Source organism: Cyrtonyx montezumae, unplaced genomic scaffold (assembly GCF_038088225.1).
Source record: "Cyrtonyx montezumae isolate F1298 unplaced genomic scaffold, pur_monq_1.0 scaffold_29, whole genome shotgun sequence".
Taxonomy (NCBI): domain Eukaryota; kingdom Metazoa; phylum Chordata; class Aves; order Galliformes; family Odontophoridae; genus Cyrtonyx; species Cyrtonyx montezumae.
In genome coordinates, this window is record NW_027072033.1 from 9,314,991 (window position 1) to 9,329,655 (window position 14,665).

General features: G+C 38.5%; 1 protein-coding gene across 1 annotated transcript in view; it reads right to left on the reverse strand.

Moving 5' to 3' along the window:
- Positions 1–5,931: 5,931 nt before the first annotated feature.
- Positions 5,932–14,665, reverse strand: part of SLC27A6 (solute carrier family 27 member 6) — a 37,236-nt gene continuing 28,502 nt past the window's right edge. Inside the window, exons 6-10 of the mRNA XM_065740665.1 lie at positions 11,304–11,394; positions 9,972–10,170; positions 9,334–9,431; positions 7,534–7,664; positions 5,932–6,160 (exon numbers count right to left, since the gene is read on the reverse strand). Coding sequence (XP_065596737.1) covers positions 5,984–6,160; positions 7,534–7,664; positions 9,334–9,431; positions 9,972–10,170; positions 11,304–11,394 — 696 coding nt within the window. The 3' untranslated portion in view covers positions 5,932–5,983. The remainder of the gene's footprint in view (positions 6,161–7,533; positions 7,665–9,333; positions 9,432–9,971; positions 10,171–11,303; positions 11,395–14,665) is intronic.

Consider the following 14,665-nt stretch of genomic DNA (forward strand, 5'->3'; position numbering starts at 1 on the left):
GGCCACTCTCCTAAAGAATCAGAAACAGAGTACGTATGGAGGGTCAGCCTCACGGGTGGAGATCAGATACTTTTAACTGAAAAGGAGGCTGAAGGTTATTGGGGACCAGAAGTATTTTTAACTACTGGTAACAGTCGTGCTCCTTGGTCCCTTACACAGAGAGCTGCCTATTGAGCAGGTGGTCTTAATCCCATAGAAAGGGGAGACCCCCTTGCCATTACTGGAACTGTTGATCAACTAGTAGAGAATGTTCAGAAGGCTGCCTGTCTCCAAATGATGCATGACAGGAAGCTGCAGTTACACCATGAATCACCCATGATGTTGCCCGTTGATCCTGAGAGAATGACCCCTCTAATCAGGGGGCTTCCAGAATCACTGAAACCCATAGGCATACAGTTGCAAGGAAAGATGCAGGCTATGCCTCAGGGAGAAAGAACCTGGGCAATGTTAGAAGGAACTGTAACCTCTAATAATTTGCAGTCAGGATGCAAAGTATGGACATGGGGGGAGGTTGCCCAAGAGTTAATTAACTATGGAAGAAAATATGGGCCAGTGGTTTCTTCCTCCAGTAAATCTGAGCCAAGAGGAGTAAGGCTTGCAGCAGCCAGACTTGTCCTCAGGTCACCTAGCCCAAAGCTTAATGGAACTGAAAAGCTTTCATGGCCACTAAGAACGGATAGGCGAAGCATTGATCATAAACATAATGGTCTTTGGACTCTGGGCTGGAAAAAGGGCATTCCATGAAACTTGATGGATGGACTGACAACAGATAGGCTCAAAATGCTGGTGACTGGATGGCCGACTAGATCTGAGGAAAACAAAACCCTAGGTTCTAGTTGCCTCTCCAGCACCAGAAGAACTACCAGAGTCATCAGGAAATTAATTCCTTCACCTCTCGAGTGAGCGGGGGGTGAAGGGTGAATGTTAGGAAGCTCATGACTAGCACTGAAGGGACATTATTTGATTTGTTTTCATTATGCATATAAACGACTACCTGTAAACTGGATGGGGTATGTTATGTTGGAGTAATCCGCCCAATGTTATGCCCTTGATCTCATTGCAGATCAAGCCTCACAGATGCGGACAGAAGTACTCCAGCGTTGCATTGTTCTGGACTACCTGCTAGCTGAAGAAGGGGGTGTCTGTGGCAAATTAAATGATTCTACTTGTTGTCTAAAGATTGATGATAATGGGATTGATGCAAACGAATTGCTCAAGGTATATGAAAGATAGCACATGTTCCTGTCCAAACTTGGAAAAGCCCAGACCTTGACCTCTTTTCCTGGCTCCCAGGTGGCCCATGGCTAAATGTATCTTTTTTATTTATTATGTGTTATTGCAACTCTTATGTTTGTTCCTGGTATGATACCCTGTTTTATTCAGTTGTAAACTTGGGCAACATGTGATATCTTCTATGTACTTTACAACCTCCTCTGCTGATGAAGTGAAACATATCAGGGCAACAATTGTAACCAAGACTAAATAATCTTTTGTAACATGAAACTTTTGATTCCCTGCCCCCTCCCTCCTTTACCCTTCTGCTTCCTATCTTTTTTCTCACCATCATGGATCACCACTGTCCAATTTTTAAGCAACCTTTGAGTCACGGGGTGGTGTAAGAGACTAATATTTTATATCATTGCCTCAAAGTTTGCTGATGAACATGTCCGAACATGTCCAAGCTAGTCCTGGGCAAGGGTTGTGAAATCCTTTTGTCTAAGGGATGAGCAGATGGGCATGTCCTGGGGCAACAAAAGAGAGATAAGCTGCAGCTCAGTGGCCGCTTTACACTCTTCTGTGTGGTACTCATCTCCGTGGGGAGATAGCCATCTCAGGAGATGCTTGCCTGGCAGGCTAGCACGGGATTTGCCACATAGGCAAGAGAAATGAAGGATAAAAGAGGGATCGACCACCATGAGATTGTTGTGGTTTTGTTGTTGTTGTGGGTTGGTGCTCTTCCATCGGAAACCTCATGAGCTGATCCCTGCTGCTGAACTCCCTCCTGGGCCTGCTGCCTGAGACATGCTGCTTTCTCCTGGACCTCGCCGCTCCTTCGAGGTGTTCTACCATCTGAACCCTCACGAGCTGATCGCTGTTTGCTGCTTCTCCCGTGCTGACCCCTTGCTGCTTCTCTGATGCTGCCTGACGCTGTTCCTGGACTTTCCCCGCGCTGCTTCTCCTGTGCTGACCCAGTGGCGCTTCTCCAGGACAGCTGCTTGCTGCTCAGGGCTGCCCATTGCTGCTGCTGTTCTCCCCGCTTCTGCCACCCCTGCTCTTCTGCCTCGGACCGTCGGAGCCACTTGCAACCGGACCGCCTCTAGGATTCTGGCTGGTGACTTTCCCCGCGTTGTACAAACCCTTGCTTCTTTCCTATCTTTCCTATCGCTCGCCTCCCTTTCCTAATCACCCTAACAGTGTCCGCCTTCTCCATCTCCCTGGTCAATATTGGTAATAAACTGGTCGGACCAACATTTGAACCGTTGCTTCTTAATCTCACGCTGGCTATACACATACCCCTCCTTTATATTGGAGAATGACAGGCAGGTCTTGCCTGACTAATCTGGAGGCCTTTTATGATGGAGTGACAGCATTAGTGAACAGGGGAAGGGCAACAGCTGTCATCTACCTGGACTTCTGCAAAGCCTTTGACATGGTCCCTTACCACATCCTTCTCTCTCAATTGGAGACATATGGATTTGGAAGATGGACTGGTTGACTGGTCACAGCCAAAGGGTTGTGATCTATGGGTCTAAGTCTGTGTAGAGGCTGGTAACAAGTGGTGTCCCCCAAGGGTCTGTCTTGGGACTGGTGCTCTTCAATGTCTTTATCAATGACACAGACGAAATCGAGTGTACTCTCAGCAAGCTTGCAGACAGCACTGAGCTGAGCGGTGCAGCCGATATATTGGAAGAAAGGGAAGCCTTCCAGAGGGACCTGAACAGGCTGGAGAAGTGGGCCCAAATGAACCTAATGAGATGCAACAAAGCCAAGTGCAAAGTGTTGTGTGGGCTGGGGCAATTCAGGCCTGGTGTGCCCAGCACAAGAAAGAAACAGAACTCTTGGAACGTGTCCAGAGGAGGGCCAGTATGATGAACAGAGGGACAGACCATCTCTGCTATGAAAAAAAGTTGAGGGAACTGGGCTTGTTTAGCTTGGAGAAGGCTTCAGGGAGAACTCATAGTGGCCTTCCAGGACTTGAAGGGAGCATATTAACAGAAGGGGAAATTACTGCTTACGTGGGTTGATAGTGATAGGAAAAGGAGAAATGGCTTTAACTAACATGGGAAATTTAGGTGAGATATTAGGAAGAAGTTTTTCACTCAGAGGGCGGTGACACACTGGAACAGGTTGCCCAGAGGGGTAGTGGATGCCCTATCTATCCCTGGAGACATTCAAGGCAAGTTGGATGTGGCTTTGGGCAGCCTGCTCTAGTGGTTGGTGACTCTGCCCATGGCAAGAGGGTTGAAGCTAGATGATATTTGTGGTCCTTTTCAATCCCGGCCATTCCATGATTCCGTGATTCTAGAAAAACATCTCAACTTTCTCATTCTAAAAGGAAGGGCCTTCCTAGTGTTTTACATAAACATCACAAAGTTATTCAACATAAAGCCAGTGCCAGTTCAATAATTTACATATCCAGGGCAATTAGCACACTTTGCTGTAACGTGCTTCAGTGTATGTGCTGGCACCTAATCTACTTGCTAAAAGAAAGAAAACAATATGCTATTTTTCAGCTAGGAAATGCAAAGCCTAGGGATATGTCACTTTTCCTATTTTTGATTCTTGATAAGAATCAAATGTCCATCTTGTGTCTTGAGATAGCATATGGGACAGAAGGGCTCTTTTGCATATCCTTGAAAACAGGCAGACTGTCCAGGATGCCATGGATGCATAAGGAGTACCAGGAAGCTGCTGGAATTCAGTATTTCTCTAGTGGTCAGAAAAAGGAAACCAACCTTGTAGGCTATTCCAGCTTGCTATGTCAGAAGAGTCCTGCTGCTGCTGTAATATTTCTCAGCACAGAAATGCCAGTCAGTAGCATCAGTAGTGGACAGAGCCTGAAAGCATTTTCTCTCTTGTAATGCTCTTTGTGCCCTGACACTCCCATTCAGAAACAGTCTTCTTCATCTGAGGTACTTTAACAAGTAAGTCTCCAAATGGTGGCATTTCCCAAACCTTTTTTTTTTGTCTTTGTTGTTGTTGTTGTTGTTGTTGTTTTTTTTTTTGGAGGGGGAAGGGGAGTGGAGTGGGGTGTGCAGTGTGGAAAATTATTTACACTTCTGCTTGCTTTTTTTTTTTTTGCCATTTCTTTTATTCTCATTTCTGTTGCTTCTAAGTGATAGAACATCTATGTCAGTCATAAACAGCACCAGATATTGTAAAGCAAAATAAAACAAACTAATAAATCTAATATCACAATTGAGCATTTTATTTAACTCTCTTAAGCACTGGGAGGAGTATTTGGCAGAAGCCACCTCACTGGTCAATCAATTGAGATGGTCCTACCTAATCCAGATCGCTACATACATACAGTTTGGGTCCTTTCAGCTTCTGGAAAGGACAAACCCCTATGTGGAAAAGATAGTAAGCAAAAACAGCCCTTGGCCAATCACCATTTTCCTTGTAATATTTTACAAAAAAGCCCATACACTTTGGTTGCAGTTTTATAGATAATCAATGACAGTGCTAATCAGGGAATCAAAAGCAGGCACGAATTCTAATGTCTTTATTTCATTAACAAATAAGAGAGAAAGTAAGCTAAAGTCCTAAGCATGTTACATCCTCCTTATAACAGCCTGTTTTCATGCCATGGTTATGATGGAGAAGAGGCTTACAATGTCTACTGTTAAGTAGAATGACTCCTGCACAATTACATGTTTCTGTTTGTTGTGGCTACTGATCAAAGCTAGCATCACAGTCCATTACAGGACAATATTCTCCCACTATTTTTACTGTTTGAAGAGTGTACTGAAACATACTATTCAACTATTAAAAAGTATTAAAAGCATACTATCAAAAAGTACTTAAGTAATCAGCCTTACACTGAGACAATACAAAATTTGTTTAATAATTTTTATTTTTTTAATTTTGTAAAGCAGTGCATGAGAATACATGATTAAGATTTTTTTAATAAAAATCTGCATTATATTATACCCATGAAATAAAAACCTCTGGCAGACATTGGTAAGAGTAAAGAGGCTATTTTTATATTTATTCTTTATTTTTTATATCTTTATATTTTTGTATTGTTAGTCAATATGTATAACATAGAGCAATTTAATCACTCTTCTTATGATATGAGTGATTTTTTTTTTCCCGTTACATATGGACATTGTCTACTCTTGATCTGTTGCCAAACATTTCACAACAGTTTGGTCTGTCTTCATACTTTGATTCTCTGAAGAGTCAGTTTAACAAATGAAAGAGTATGGACTAGCAGGCTCAGTAGTGATGTTAGCATAAACTTTTTGATTTCAGGTTTGTTTGGAGGGCTTTCTCTGCTTTATCCTCTTTTGTTTTATGTTCCATTATAAAAGTCCGCCATGTATGATTTTAATTCCAAGCACTTTCAAGACTATAAACTTTTAAGGATATGTTAGATATACTGTCTAATAACTAGATATTAGATAAACTAGATAACATTTAAAATACCTTGCTAGTGTATTTTGTCTGCGTAGAATTAATAACAGCTTATGTCACTATATTTTTGTATGTTTGATCTTTTTTACTATTCATGTTCCCTAAGCATTAATAAATCTATCAGACTCAGTACCTCCATTCCAAAATTAAATATAAAAAGATTTCAGTTTTGTTTTACAGGTTCTTTACTTGTATTTGTGCTCAAGTGGTAGTACACACTTGAAAGTAAATATGAACTATATATTATTCTAGAGAATAAAATATAAATACTGGTAATAATTTTTACTGCTTCTCACACAATAGTTCATATAAACTGTCTCTTAACAGGTTTTCATCGGGTTAATTAAAGTTTGATTTGACCAGATAAAATCTTCTCATATACTTCTTTGGTTAACACGATATATGATTGCTTAGAATGATCTAAAAAATAAAGAGGATCAGTAATTGTAGATGGATTAAAACCTTCATCCACTAATCTAAATTTTTGTTGCTTGAAAGTTCCAGTCATTTCCATTGTTTCCTGTAGAAGAAAGATCTATTATTTTTTTACTCACTCTTCCACTTGTTTTTAGAAATCTTACTTGATACTGTTTGGTCTCATTGCTCTAGAACACTGTTTTTCCCAGAACTTCTGTTCTGTTATGGACCAACATGTGTTGACATAGTGGAAAGAAGCTGCAGTCACTCAAGAATGCTGTGAGGGTAGTGAGGCACTGGAACAAGCTGACCAAAGAAGCTGTGGACACTCCATGCTGGAGGTGTTCAAGATCAGGTTGGATGGGGCCTTGGGCAGCCTGATCCACTGAGTGGCAACTCAGCTCATGGCAGCTAATCTGAATAAGGTCTCTTCCAACCCAAGCCACTCTGTGATTTTTTTCTTTCATCTAAAATCTTTACCACAGACACCACTAAACTCTGAAGTGCTTAATTTTCATCTCAGACTAAGCTTATGATTTACCACTAGTCCTGGATTCCTGGATTCAACTCCTTCATTGCCACTTTGGTTAAGTTACAGCTTAATCTCTGAACATTGTGCTCCTCTCTTCATTAAGTAATCTTGCCAAAATTCCTAATGGACTCTTGTGAAATTCTAGCACAGTTGTTGCTATCCCTTTGACCTGTTATCAGCCCTCAAGGCAACTGTAATTAATGCTCTTCATACTTTCTCATACTGCATGGACCTCTGAGAGTGTTTCTTCCTCAAATTGTGCCAGGGGAGATTCAGGTTGGATGTTAGGAAATACTGCTTCTCCAAAAGAGTGGTCAGGTGCTGAAATGGGCTGCCCAGGGTGGTGGAGGAGTCACCGACCCTGGAGGTGTTTGAGGAACATTTAGACTTTGTGTTCAAGGACATGTTTTAGAGAGAACAGTTGGTGATGGGTGGATGGTTGGACTGGGTGATCTTGTAGGTCTTTTCTAGCCTTGGTGATTCTATGGTTCCTCCTTCCTTCTTCTGAGCTCCACTTCATGACCTCTATTCTGTTATCTTCTGTTTGCTGTGCCTCCTGCTTTACCTAAACCTTTCTATTTTCTCATTTCCAATTAATAAAATGGATTTTAGGTTATTATTCCAGTTGAAACAGTTCACATTTTAGTAATCCAAACCTCTTGTTTTCCCATGTTCATGCTTCTAATCTCTGCAAATCCTTTTGTATGATACCTATTCTTACTGTTGGATATATTTCCTATTTTAAAATAATCTGCAAATTGTGTTGACTTTATGTAACTCCTCTCCCAAAACTCCATTAATTAAAAAAAAATAAAAAGTAAATAGGACCAGTTCTAAAATAAAATTATATGATATGCGTACATGCACTTTCTGATATTCCATTAGCCCTCTTTGTGTTCAAATGGCATAGATGTTTGTATGTACCATGCAGACATCCAGCTTACCTGGATTCTTAGAAAAAGAGGACGGGCATAACCTGGCAGATAAGTCACCACTTGTTTATACATTTGCTCCAGGTCCATTGCTCCATTCTTCTTTAAAATAATAGAGGCCATTCCTGCTTTTCCTTCATGATCTGCAGGAAAGGAAGTGAGAACATTACAAAAAAGAAATAATGATGGACTGACAGTTACATATAATCTTCAAGTTTCAGTAGAATGGTAGGATTACATTTTGAGTTTATCCAGCATTACATATTTCAGAGATCACTCACGTGGTGAGTTAACCAACAGTGCTATAAAAAGAGTAGGAGTAAAATAGACAACCATTGTGGAGTACCATGCTCAACATTAATCAGTGTATGAGGACAAATAACAAATTTATCCGCCTCTCAAAAACAGAGTGCTGATGAGCTTTCCTGGATTAGTCAGTTGTACATTCTTTTCACTTTTAGCCTTTCTCTCTTGCCACTCAAAATTTCATCTCAAAACTATGAATCTGAATGTTGTCAACAAAAAGAAAGATTACATGCCTTAATCCATTTGAGTGGAAAGACAGTAGGTCTGTGAGGAAGAGAAAAATAGGTAAAATATAAGAGAAATACAATTCAGCAATAAAAAACCCTTCACATTTTAACTACTGTTTAAGTAGTAACAGCTAACCTTTTTCTCTTTTGTATCTGTTTTTTTTTCCTGATGCTACAGTTTCTGTGATTTGTGATTTGTGTCCCATAAACTGGCTCAGCCATTTCTTGAGAATCAGGAGGTAAATGCTGTGTGTGAAATGAGAGGCGCTCATATTTTTTATTCTGATTTTCAGTCAGTATTCTTCAATATGATTTTTCTTGTTTTGTGGCTTTTAACTGGTGGAAATGACATCTTTTTCACATTTTAATCTTACCATTGTATAAGGGTTTGACCTTGGCTGAGGGCTGAGTATCCAGGTCTCCTCTCGCTTACTCCCCTCTCTACCTCATGACAGGGAAAAGTTGAAAGAAAGTGAGAAGACTCATGTACCAAGATAATGGTAGTTAAGCAGGGAAAGTTAAAGGTGTGTGCACAAGCAAAGCCAAAAGCAGAACTCGTTTGCTCCTTCCCAATGGTAGGTAAAAGACAAGCTAAGCAGTGCTGTGTTATCAACACTGTTCCAGCCACAGAGTCAAACCACAGCACTAGAAGTGCTTCCTAGTGCTAGGAAGAAATTCATCTCCTTGTCAGTCAGATTTGCTACACAGTCTTAAAAGACATTAGCATTTATGGCCCAAATACTCTCATGAAAATTAACTAAAAAGATTCTTATTAATAAAGAAAAGAACATATTTTCTTTTCAGTAATTTCTTTTTCTTTTTATTCCTTGTAACGACCTTGGTTTTCTACTATTCCTATGTGCAAATGGTTGATGAGGTTTATTTAAACTTGAAATGAAATGGAATTTATTTAGATGCTTTCCTTTAAAGCAATGTTCATCATTCCCTTGTTGACATTATTTTATTCTGAAACATGAAAACATATTTTCCATGATTGTCAGTTGAATAAAGATTGAAAATTTAATTCAGATCATGCAGTTATCACAAATTCATGGAAGATAATTTTACAGAAGTACACATCATTGCATGCACATAAAAATGTTCTGGCTCATTCAGAAATAGTTGGCTTTTTCATCATCTACAATACACATCTTAGTGACATGTTAAAAAGGTGACCTTATCAGAAATGACTCATGGGCTTACAACACAAAATACAAGAGTTATGAAGGTTAACAACTAAACACAGGGGAAGGAAAAATAAAGCTGAAGTTTCTTTTACCTGGCACTGATACACCATACACATTTGCTTCTTGTATGAAGTCCAACATTACAATGACATCAGAAACTTCTGTTGTTGCAACATTCTCCCCTTTCCATCTAAAATGTGGAAAAAACAGATGGGCATATGTTTAAAAACCATTACCTTGCTTGTCGTCTCATTACGTTGATCTGATCATCAGAAGATAACGCTAGTAATTAGAGTGTTACTGGATAGGATCTTTCACTATAAAGCACAGTTTAGGTTTGCCATAATTTGATGATTTAAAAATTTCTGTGTATATCTAAATATGTCAGATGAGATCATGCTTTAGTACTTTGCACATTTTATCTGTTTCTGAATCCAGTTCTCCTTGCCTGCAGCAAAACTATCATTGGTAAGTATGATAACTGAAAGGATTGCTCAAAGACCTGAAGTTCCTTCAAAACTGTCTGTAAATGAATTACTCAGCTCTGCAGGAGCACTTTTTGCAAAATTAAGCCCCTAACACCCTTTTCAAGATCACTGAAACTGCATCACCATACTTACAAACTGACTGCTTCCAGCTGAAAACAAATAGTTCACTATTATTCTGACCTACATGTCTGTTTTTTAATGAAGAGATGTAAAAAAAAAAAAAAAAAAAAAATTGATTGTACCTGAAGGTATCTCCAGTTCTGTCCCAAAAATACAGGAAATTCTCATAGTCTTGAACCAGTAGGTCTCCAGTATTAAAATAAAGATCACCCTTCTTAAAGACCTCACTGAGTAATTTCTTTTCTGTATGTCTCTTATTGCCAGCGTAGCCAAAGAAGGGGTTCTTTGCATTCACTTGGGAAATGAGAAGACCAGCCTCACCTATATGAAGATGTGGAGACAAAGGTAAACTTAAAATACAAAAATCCTGTACTTCGCATTCATGTTCAGTTTTCAAAGAGGACTTTGCAAACCAGAAATCAAGTTTAACAGGGTTCAGTATTTAAGGCCAATCCATAAAAGCTTAATAATAAAATAAAGTAATAAAACCTGTTACTGCTGCTTTGCGACTCATGTAGTCACCTCTACACACAAAGTGACCATAAACACACAGAGCAATATTGTCTATTCAAACTTCTATCATATGTTTCTTCCTCTTGACTAAACAGTTCTCATCCATCAATTCTGAGATCACTAGTAGTTTTTTTATCACCTCAAAGTGCATAGAGCAAATAGTCCCTCTAGTCCCTCTTCCTACACCTTACTGAATTTCTAGTGATGCGTCTCAACTTTAGCAGCTCGCTGCTTAGTTAACAAGCCAGTGTATCCAAAAGAACAGCTGTCTGACCAAGGCAGTAAATCCACATTTGGGTTCATAACTTCAGAAGTTCTGAGAAAAACTCTGAAGAATTTTCAGTAATGTGACAAACATCATTGCTTTCATTTTAGAGTAAATTACAGGAGTTTTAATACAATTCTTCTTCCTCAGAAACCAAGGAGATATAATGTTGGATATCCTCTAATGCATATCACACTTTGAAAATAGGTATTATCAAGAGATAGTAGATACATGATAAGCATTTTGATGACAGTTACAGTCAGGCAACATATTTGATAAAGTAAATAAAGGAGCATTAAAAAAAGCACTTAATGTCTCTCCAAAATATCCCATCTGATCCACCAGTCCTCCCCGTGGATCTCCCAGGCAATCATCTGAATACGTAAACTTCTTTAAAAAACACAGATCACTTTTCCTTCATATTTAGAGACTCTGTCACACTGTCATTTTTGCACACTGTTCTGTGAGCCTATCCAAGGATCTCCTAAGTTCTTTTGGTGTCAGCACTGCAATGGCTAATAACAGTCTGTCTTACGTCAAAATTCCTCTTGCTTCTGCGAGAATGAAGATGAATAGTTTATGTTGCTATAGCACAGTATCACAACAGTAAGGTCCTTAAAAAAAGATCCTGGAAGTATCTGTATTACCACTGTGTCCTATTATAAGGCATACTTACCTTTTTTAACTTTCTCACACCAACCGTGCTTATTTCTAATTGGTTCATCTTTCTGGAAATCATACTTGATTAAATCAAACGGGAAAAAAAGCTGAAAATGGGAAAAAAGGTCTGCAGTTATTCATCTAGACAGTGACATCTGGTGGCAGCAAGAAAACCTTTAGTCTTGCTCATCTCAAAGAACACCGTTTCATCTGAAGCTGAAAATACTCGGTCTGTAAACGAACACATTGTCCTGGAGGTAACTGGATAGTTCTCATCCATCCCTTCTGAGTTCACTTGTACCATTTTTTATCATCTGAAAGTGCATGGAGCACAAACATTTTTGTGATCTTGTAACTTTCAGAACTACTTGGTGAAGTTACAGAATTGTACTGCTCATTTTCTTACCAATGAGCAGTGGGACGCACATATCAGTAGCACAGATGGATCAGAGTAGTAGAAGCATATGTGAAATCTTGTGCAGATACAAAAAGGCTTCTTGGGGTATCTTGCTGTCTAAAACAACAGGGAATGCTGATCCAAAGAACAAGGTTGCAGTGTGCAAAATGAACCCCAGAAATCAGATACTTTTTCAAGAAAGCTGAGGGTTTTTTTTGTTTGTTTGTTGTTTTTTTGTATAACACCGTACTATAGCTCTTAAATTCTTGAATTTGATAAATGCTACCGAATTTATTAAAGTAATTTCAAGGTAACTGCTTTATTCTTGATTGGTAGAATGGGAGGTATTCCTCACAAATAGAAGATTTTTTTGCTTTTTCTCGGAAGCTTTTATTTGGATTTCTGCATTTAATTGCTGTTCTTATTCACTTCTTTTTTGCACTGATATGTACTACTTCAATAGGTTTCATATGACAAAAAAAAATGCAATGAATGATATAAATAAGAATGAAATAGAATGATATATTATTCTGATATTTGTGTTTGTTTAGAACAGCAGCACACCCTCTTCATGTTCACTTTCATTTATCTACTCCTTCTGAGTACAGTATGAGAAATAAGTTTCTGTATCTCTATTGGTCTGTTTGATATATTATGTTGTTGTGAATGCTCAGAAGCTTTAAGGTAGTACTTGAGATCATCTAATGATCTGATCTAATGATGATTGAGATTTTTACTCTTTATGCTGCTGTATACACCTCTTAATGCTTTCTACTCCAAAACATTAACTATGCCTATTCCAGTTAGATTGTTGAAAGCAGTCGTGCAAATACACAATTAAAAGGAGAAAACAGAACATAATGGACATTAAACATTCAAAATGAAAGTATATGCCAATACATTTTCAATGCAAACAGCTATCTCTGTACAGAAAAATTTCTCTTCACATTAAATAATAGAAAATGAAGGCTCCAGAGCAAAGCATTTAGTCTGGTTACTGGCCTACATTTCTCTTATCTCATTCAAAATGTACTGGAAAACAGCCTGAAATGCTGAAGCATTACAATATTATTTTCACAGAGTAATGGATGTAGCACTCGTCATTTTAATCTGTATATTATTCTCCAGAACACTATATAAATGGGTCATCCAAAAATCACCATTCATCTTGCTGAAACTTCAAGTGAGTTAAACTGCAACATTATCATCTGCTACTGTGCCGCTGGGATGTTGTTTAGTGGTGGAATTGCAAAACCCTGTATTTTTTTTTTAACAAATAGGCTGGCAACATGAGTGTTTAAATATTGTTTTGAAAACAGTTTTGAGATTCCTACAAATCTCAAAAAATGTACAAAATGTACCAAAAAAAAAAAAAAGAAAGCAACAGAAACTCATTACAAGCTGTACTTGATACTAAGTAAAAGCAGAAGCAACACTTGATTTTAGTTAAACTTACATAGTCTTTCCCATCCATTGCTTAGTGAAATTCCAGGAATATGTGTTAAAGTTTTACTTATGAATACAGTTTTCCAGGATGTTGAGACATGGTTAAACGTGACTTTGTTTTTAAACTAAAAATTGCCTTTTCTGCCATGTAGTTCTATGGCTGTATGGAAAAAAAAGTCATAATACCAATTCAGCATTGCTGTTTTCAAAAGGATGTTTTAAATGTTGAAATGATTCCAAATTTGTTATCAACTTCTCTTTTCCATTAAATATGACTTAAATGTATCTTTGCTTACAGATGATTATCATCCAAACAGTTTTGAGTCAGAAATTCAGAATTTTACAATAGTTAAAGACTTTAAAATGTATTTATAAATTATATTGGAATAATCTTTCAAGGTTGTCATGGATTATTTTTTGTTTTTTATTACAAGCTCCCTGGGATTTCATCAGTTCCATTCCCTCCATTGCATATTCTATGCTGTCACTCAGAACATACTTCAGTGCAAGACTTAGATTTACATACATATTTGATAGTTGCAGAGAATGTAGCTTTTTCCCATAAAAAAATTCTGTAAATATATATGTCTGTAGGGGAACTGTTGAATCACGGCCTGAACCACTGATTTATCACCTGAGGCGAGCACTGAGTCAGCTGCAGAAGCACAGGTGAAGGTAATGTACCTGTGTGATTGGAAGGGGTGGAGCCTGGCTCCACCTCTCCCATTCCCCATTTAAGGGCTGACCACCAACAGGGAAGGATCTCTTGTTGGAGCTCTCTCCCCTGTGGAGTTCTGGGCAAACTTCAGCTCACAGTGATATGTAAGTCTTTTTTTTTTTTTTTTTCCTGGTTGTCTGTATACCAACCAGATAATCCATACAAAATATACCATCCACCTCTTGCTTTCTGTGCGTATTACTCTTTCAGGTTATTCACCCTGCAATGTCATAATGCATTTGAATTTGTTATATTACAATGACATTAATCAGAAACATTAGCTAGATAGAGATGTGAGTCAAGTGTAAATTTCAGACAGTGATTTGCTACATCACTAGTGTAATCATCAATACACTATCTTCTCTGTAAAAAACTTCATGACTTATCATCTAAAATGCTAGCCAGAGTTTTCTACTACTCTGCTCACTGCATCCGTAGTTACATGAGGAATATCCATATCTAGGAAAGTGTTTAGGGATCAGTTGATGGGCTAAGCTTCTCTTCCCCCTCCGTACATTTATCCGCTGGGTGAGATGCACATAGCTGGTTATACTGAGCGCTTCTCTGGGAAACTCAGAAATTCCTGTGAAGTTATTCAGTAATGTAGTGCATTTGCTCTTGGCTGTGCTATTCACATTCTACTTACTCACACACGTTCTGCAGACAACGTATTTATCGCTGGCAGTCTGAAAGAACCTGCACTTCTTCAGCTTTGTCAAAGTGCACTATTCATTAATCTGTCTATCTGTGAGCTCTCACTGAGCTGTGTCCAAACTCCCCAGGGAAGGTGACATTATCTCACTGAGAGCAACTAGAT